General features: G+C 37.3%; 1 protein-coding gene across 3 annotated transcripts in view; it reads left to right on the top strand.

Annotated features, from left to right (window-relative positions):
* The window catches only part of Crk (Crk proto-oncogene, adaptor protein), a 97,747-nt gene extending 92,552 nt beyond the window's left edge, over positions 1-5,195 (top strand). For 2 of the 3 annotated variants that reach the window (XM_086550637.1, XM_086550636.1), the window contains exons 4-7: positions 1,218-1,422; positions 1,788-1,916; positions 2,837-2,929; positions 3,853-5,195. In XM_086550637.1, the coding sequence (XP_086406763.1) occupies positions 1,218-1,422; positions 1,788-1,916; positions 2,837-2,929; positions 3,853-4,071 (646 nt within the window). In that variant the 3' untranslated portion in view covers positions 4,072-5,195. The remainder of the gene's footprint in view (positions 1-1,217; positions 1,423-1,787; positions 1,917-2,836; positions 2,930-3,852) is intronic. The other variant, XM_043021401.2, reaches the window with a different exon arrangement.
* Positions 5,196-7,500: the final 2,305 nt, after the last annotated feature.

Genomic DNA, 7,500 nt, shown 5'->3' with positions numbered 1-7,500 from the left:
ATATCAGATCGTTATTTTCTTCATGCCCAGTGTGATAGAAATATTGCCGTTTCATGGGAGGACAAACAGCAACTTTGTTTTTTTTCTATCCGTGTACTGCCGTAAACAAATACCTAAAAATAACCATCCACTATGAAGAGATGAGGAAAAGGAAGGAAACCTGTGCTTATGGCTGCGAGTGCCACAACACAAGGCAGCCCTACTGGCACAAGGGCACACTGTAGACGAACCGTGGTTTGAGTCACCATCCTCTTATTATTCTCATCGCCGATACTTTAGAGCAAGAGGTCGGCATTTTGCTCTAGATCATCGCTCGCTGAAGATAGGGCTTTCGAGAGACCACAGGTGGGTGCTATTCAAGGCTTTATATCTGCTGGTATTAGGAGAGAGTGGTACCATCTATGTTCTGGATTTTAGATTATACACGGATATCACGGTACTTATAGTAGTTGCAATTGCAATTCTCATCATCACTCACTAAATAGTCATTACTCATTGTACAATAAAGAAACACAGCGATCCACTCTCACCCAACGTCAAATATGGCATGGCGACTATCGTCATATACATCTCGACGCCCGCCGTCATATACATCATGACACCCGTCCGCATGGGGTCAAAAGAAAGAGGGGATGGGAGTTTCTCTTCGTCTAGATTATATAAAGTATTCTCTGCGTCAAGGGTTTGTCTGAGGAGTTTGGAATGTTCCCTTTGCTAGTTGGTTCACTGGTTCGTTGTTTATTCCCATTGCATTCTACGTGGTGTTTGCAAGAAAGAAGGGAATTATGTTTTAGGAGATGATCTAAAGTTTCCTCCGAGTGCGCTAGGATTTATTCGAGGCGGTGTGGGTGTTGCTATCCGTTTGGTTCTCTTTATATGTTTCTTGTTTTGTAGTTCTGGGAGTGGTCAGGCTTTAACTGTACTATTTTTGTTATTTATTTATTTAGAGTTTTTTTTTTTTAGTCACTGTTTTTTTTATATTTGCTAAATTCTATTGCTGACAAAATGCTAGTTTTTATTTTTTGTTCAAAGAATTAGCATAAATATCTTGAGTATTTTGTTCATCGCAAGATTTCTTTCTCTCTTCCTGTAATCTTTCTTCCATCCCGCATCCTTTTCCTTCCCCCATTTGCCCTTTTCCCCTCTCCGTCTTTCTCTCCCTCCATCATTTCTTCCCAATTAACCCCCCCTCCCTCCCTCCCCCCTCCTAATTCCAGAGAGGACAACAAAGTGTCGCACTACATCATCAACAAGATCCAGCAGGGCGACCAGACGCGCTACCGCATCGGCGACCAGATGTTCCCCGACCTGCCGTCGCTCCTCAACTTCTACAAACTGCACTACCTGGACAGCACCCCGCTCATCCGGCCCGCGCCCAAGCGCTGCGAGAAGTTCGTCGCCAAGTACGACTTCGAGGGGAGCGTGAGTACATGGTTCTTGGTTTGTATGAGAGAGATAGCGGTTACTGCTCTTGTCCGTGGTTCTGGCTAATTAATAAGATGTGTTTATTTTTCCAATGGCCATCCCGCTCTGTCTAGTAGTACTTAACTTAACTTAACTTAAAGTACATATTACTTCGTATTGATGATCTTACTTTTGTTTTATACTTGATGTTAGGGTGGAATTAACAGTGCAACGTTTTTTTCCACTTTCTTATGATTCTGTTTCTTGTTTTCTTAAATGAATCACCCAAGGAAAGTGATTTTTCACAAACGTAAAGAATAAAAAAATAACGAAATGTCTACCAGTGTGATTATGTCACGTGCTTAAAAGAATACAAATTTCAGGATCCAGACGATCTTCCGTTTAGAAAAGGAGAAGTTCTGACCATCGTTAGCAAAGACGAGGAGCAGTGGTGGACCGCCAGAAATTCCATGGGCCAGACGGGATCCATACCCGTGCCCTATGTTCAGAAGGTGAGGGGAAATGAGGAGGAGAGGAAAGGGGGAATTGGGCATTTAAGGGAGACGGAATAAGGAATAGGGTGAGAGGGATGGATAATTGGGGTATGATGAGGTGATTTTTCTCTCTCTCTCTTTCTTGTGTTTTTCTTTTTCTTTCCCTCTCTCTCTCTCTCTCTCTCTCTCTCTCTCTCTCTCTCTCTCTCTCTCTCTCTCTCTCTCTCTCTCTCTCTCTCTCTCTCTCTCTCTCTCTCCTCTCCTCTCTCTCTCCTCTCTCTCTCCTCTCTCTCTCCTCTCTCTCTCCTCCTCTCCCTCTCCCTCTCTCTCTCCCCCCCCCCCCCTCTCTCTCTCCCTCCTCCCCTCTCTCTCTCTCTCTCTCTCTCTCTCTCTCTCTCCTCTCTCTCTCTCTCTCTCTTTCTCCTCTCTCTCTCTCTCTCTTTCTCTCTCTCTCTCTTTCTCTCTCTCATACTTTCTCTCTCTCTCTCTCTCTCTCATACTTTCTCTCTCTCTCTCTCTCATACTTTCTCTCTCTCTCTCTCTCTCTCTCTCTCTCTCTCTCTCTCTCTCTCTCTCTCTCTCTCTCTCTCTCTCTCTCTCTCTCTCTCTCTCTCTCCCTCCCTCCCCCTCTCCCCCTCCCTCTCCCTCTCCCTCCCTCCCTCCCTCCTTACTTTTGCTACTTATGTTAGGCATAGTTTGAGTCAATGTGCTCATTTACCTTTTTTTTGTATAGAGATTGTTACTAATAGTATAATTTGATATAAGGTCTATTGTGAAACAAGTGTGTTGATTGTATAATATCTCAATTGAATTTCACACAGAGTATATCCTTTTTTTAAAGAATATTATTTTTCTGAAGAAAAGACTGCCTTCAATAACTCTTATACCCCATTCTGGTTCAAAAGTATTCTGACTAATACTTAACAATTCCCTGACAGTATGAAGGCGAGAGCATTGCCATTAACTTGACACCAAACAGAAGTAGCACGCAGTCCACAGACTCAACGCAACGACCCAAACCAAGTCTCCAGGTAAGAGCCAACTCCCTCTCTTTTTTTACAGTAAGAAGAAGAAATTAATGATGACATACAAGTCACTCCATGATTAATATGTCATGATATATAGAATGCACTGTGACATGCACTGTGCTCTTGGACACATGAACTCAACCTCTCGTTTCTAGGTGACGTATGTGTAGCCTCTCTTCATTGGGAGTTCAGCCAGTTTATCTTTCTCACCAGGTAGAGGGAAAAGCCACTGAGTAGTTTCAGAGGTTCCTTTAGATGAATACTTATGCGTACATGTTTACATTCAGAACCTTATTCCTGCCAGTGTGCCCCAGCCTCGGAAGAGCATTGGCATGCCAGTAACATAGAGTTTGACCCTTAGCCTCTTGATTGATTAAAAAAAGAAAAAAAAGAGATCCCCACATTTAACCAGCCATTGTCCAGAAAAGCAGGACTTGGATTATGCAGAAAATGTTTTATGAAATTGTTTATATGGATAGCTGTTGTGCATTGAAGACTTTGGTACTGTGCATTTTTTTTTTCTTACTTGGTTTTTCTATTTTTTTTATATGTTTAGGCATATATTATTACAAAACTACCTAAACTAACCTTCTCTAAAGTCTTGGAAGAAAATAGTACTTTGTATTTAGTGTGGATTTACAGGTTTATTTACTGTGTTTGAATTTTTATCCCTCACACACTGCAGCAAACAGATCAGTGGCCTCTAAAAGATAGATGTAAAGTACTAGTTAGTGTTTGTGGAAAGTTTGTCATATTTATCATTGTGGTATTAGTGTTGTTTTTTTTCCTTCATGCGAGTATCATCATAAGGTCATGAGATGGTTATTTGCTTTACTTTAGTATTTGATATGTCATTTTTTTAAAACCAATATGATTTCCACACAAATCTTGCCTGAACATTGATTTAGCCCTGTTTTACTCTACAGCGGAAGTTGCCAGCCTACGCACGAGTGAAGCAAGCCAGAGTCCCCAATGCGTATGACAAAACAGCCCTGAGACTGGAGGTTGGAGATGTGATCAAGGTCACGAAAATGAACATTAATGGACAGTGGGAGGGTGAACTTAATGGAAAGGTCGGACACTTTCCCTTCACGCATGTGGAGTTCATTGACAGTGAAAACTCTGTGGATGGGGAACCCAATTAGGGCCCTGTGAAGAATTTTTTAAGTGTTAGGAACATGTACTTTCTAGATTATTATTGCAATTATTTTTTGTTTTTACCTTTTTATTATCATTATTATTATCTTTATTATTTTATTAAGAATATAGTGTGAGTATGTATCTATAAAGTGTGTATGGGTTCAATATTTGAGTTGAATGTGATATGCAGGGCATCTTTGTTTTGTATTAGCACTACAAAATGAATAAAGGTTGTAAGTATGAATGGTGATGCTTTAAACATTTGGATGGAGGACAATATTTTAATGGAGGGAAAAAGTTTCTTCACAGTGGTTTGATGGTTAAAAAAAAGAGTAAAAAAAATTGTATATCTCGTAAAAAAGAGTGAATATTTGATATATTCAGACTTTACAAATGACTGAGGTCCACAGAGTCCAGCTTTTCTTAAAGAAATATATTTTATGCTGAAATTTGCAAATGCATGACTTTTTTTTCAGACAATATCTCTCATTTTAGCATTTCTGTGCACAGTTGTAAAAATTCTAAGATAGCAAAGTCTAAAGCTTTACCATGGTTACACATCAAAGTAATGGTGGAAGGGAATAGACGACTGAAGCCAAGGGGGTATAATGTTAATGTTAATGCTGTACTCTTTTACCGTTATGTCATGTCTTTGAAATCGTGTATCTTCATTGGGAGTCGTTGCAGAGAGAATAAAAGTAAAGGGAGATTTAAGGAGAAAATGAGAAAGAATAAAGACAAAACACGTGAATGTCTCCAGTTTCAGGTTCATATAAGATGAAAAGCCCTTTGTAACGTCTCCAGTTTTGGTTCCAATAACGAGAAGAAAAAAAGAAGAAGAAAGAAAGAAATCAAATATGTTGCCTTTCATGCTATGTTTAGTGTAAGCTTTAATTTTTTAAGCACAAATGATCTTGCACATTATTTTTATGCCAACAGTATGAAACTAAAGGGGAAAAAAAAAAAAAAAAAAAGATGCATTGGCCATTCACACCCACAAGTCTTGCTAATAGATTCAACATATCAGGTTGGCTCATGTAGTATATCTGTTAATATTTGTAAATAAATCATCCTCTCCCCCCCTCCCCCTCCTCAAATAATAATAATAAAAAAAGAAATTGAAAAAAAACGGCTTTGTTCCAAAAGTAGTCTAGAGACAGTACTCTTAGCTACATATTCATATTGGATTGTATTTACACCACTGCATAACTGTCTTGCTCTCTGGTCACCTTGTAGTTATTGTAGGAAAATAGCAGTTTTATAGGAACCTGCATCATCATTGATGTCGATAGATAAGTAGGGGGTTTCTCTTCCATCATTATTTTTAAGGTAAAAGACTATCTGTAAGACAAGTTTTAAATCTGACGTGGGATCATTCTTTCTTTCTTTCTATTTTTTTTAATTCTTTTTTTTTTTTATCGTTATGCTTCAAAGCCAAAGAATTATTTGATATCAGAGTTACAGATAGAGAAGAGGAGAATCAAATGCTCTTAGGATCATTAAGATGAATTGATTTAGCTTTTATTGGCTCTTTTTCAGTCCCTCTAGTAGCTGAAGATTTTGAAATACAGAGATATTCATAGAAGTACACAGAGACAAAGGCACATGCACACATATACAGATATACATATACACATATACATATACATACACATACACATACACATACACATGAATATACAGGTATACATATACACATATACACATATACATGCACATGCACATCCACATACACATGCATATACACATATATATACACATACACATATACATACACATATACATACACATATACATACACATATATATATACACATACACAGATGCATATACATACACATATACATACACATATACATACACATACACATATACATACACATACACATACGCATATATATACACATACACATACGCATATATATACACATACACATACATATACACATATATACATATACATGCATACATATATACATACATATATATATATATATATATATATATATATATATATATATATATATAGATGTATATGTATATGTATGTATGTACATAGATGTATGTATAATGATTCGTGATACTAGTAAAGAAAAATAAATATTAGAACAGTCTCTGTAAAATGCATTATTTTGTAACTGGGCTATAACAAATCTGAAGTAATTTTGTGCAAGAAGAAAAAAAGAAAAAGAATTTGATATACCCTGATATACTTGTCTTACCACTAACTACATAAATGATGTAATCACTCGTTCTTGTGATACCTTTTTCACCACAGTTTTACCCCTTGTCATTTATATATATATACATACACATCCAGCATGAATATTTTGCTTGGGATGCTTCAAGAGAGTGCAGGAACTTGTTCATTTCCACTTGACGAGACTTGTTTATGCGTGGGAGAGTAAAAGGGCGAACCAGAGCAGAGACCGCAAGAGTCGGAAGGGCTTCGGAAAAAGGTGGATACCAATCTGCAATGGGAACCCATGGCACGTACCTCTGTGAATGACGAGAGACTTTTCTATTTATGTATTTGTTAGTAAATAGCAGTTGGAGAAAGTAATGGGTCTGTTTGTACTGAATCATCTTGGTCTACTGCACAAACATATGGACTTTAAAGTGTATACTGTGTATACTGTATGCAGATGAAGCAAATGGAGATGCAAATGCTGCATTAGACATTGATTTTTTATTCTAACTTTAATCATGCAGTCTGTTTTAAGAATCTTAAGTATATTTTAATTACTTGCACAAATCAGTGATACCAGATTACAGTATTTTTCCATTTTCCTTTTCTTTTTTTTTCTTTTAATCAAAATGTAGTGAAACAACTTTTACTCCCATCTGTTTTTGATGGCCTTCAGAAAGTAAAGCGAAATGTAATCTTCCATTCCTGTGTACCAGTGCATATTTATCATAGATGAAAATCAGTACTGTGTAGTGCTTAAATGATGACCATCATCACACTTCCATTCTGAGTAGATTCCTCCTATAAAATTGTTGTCACAGAAAATTATTGGACATTTAAATGGGAGAACTATGAACAGTGTTTAATGTAGATCTACTATTGTGACTGCACTGGACTCCAGTGGATGTAGACATGCTCAAATGTGTACTGTGATTAAAAAAATGGAAAAATTGTTGCTCTTGTGTGCAAATTTCTAGCATCCTCCCTGGAAAAGTGTTAGTTTGATTCAGACTCCTGTTACATCTTTTTTGGTGTTTCAATAATGTGTCATTATTTAGTATGCAGAGATGTATTATATGCTAATAAATTCAGCTACTGTGCAAAAAAGGAATATATATGTTTTATGTATTATACTTCCTAGTTTTATATATATATTTACACTTGCAGACACACACAGGCACAAATTTGTCTGGCTTGCTGTCTGTCTCAGTAAGGGAAGGAGTGTAAGTAAGTATGAGTGTGTTTG

This window comes from Penaeus japonicus, unplaced genomic scaffold (genome assembly GCF_977035675.1).
Source record: "Penaeus japonicus unplaced genomic scaffold, GWHDUDI00000001_assembly GWHDUDI00000024, whole genome shotgun sequence".
Classification (NCBI taxonomy): domain Eukaryota; kingdom Metazoa; phylum Arthropoda; class Malacostraca; order Decapoda; family Penaeidae; genus Penaeus; species Penaeus japonicus.
Note: the sequence above shows the minus strand (reverse complement) of the source record. Positions and strands in the feature narration are given on the sequence as shown.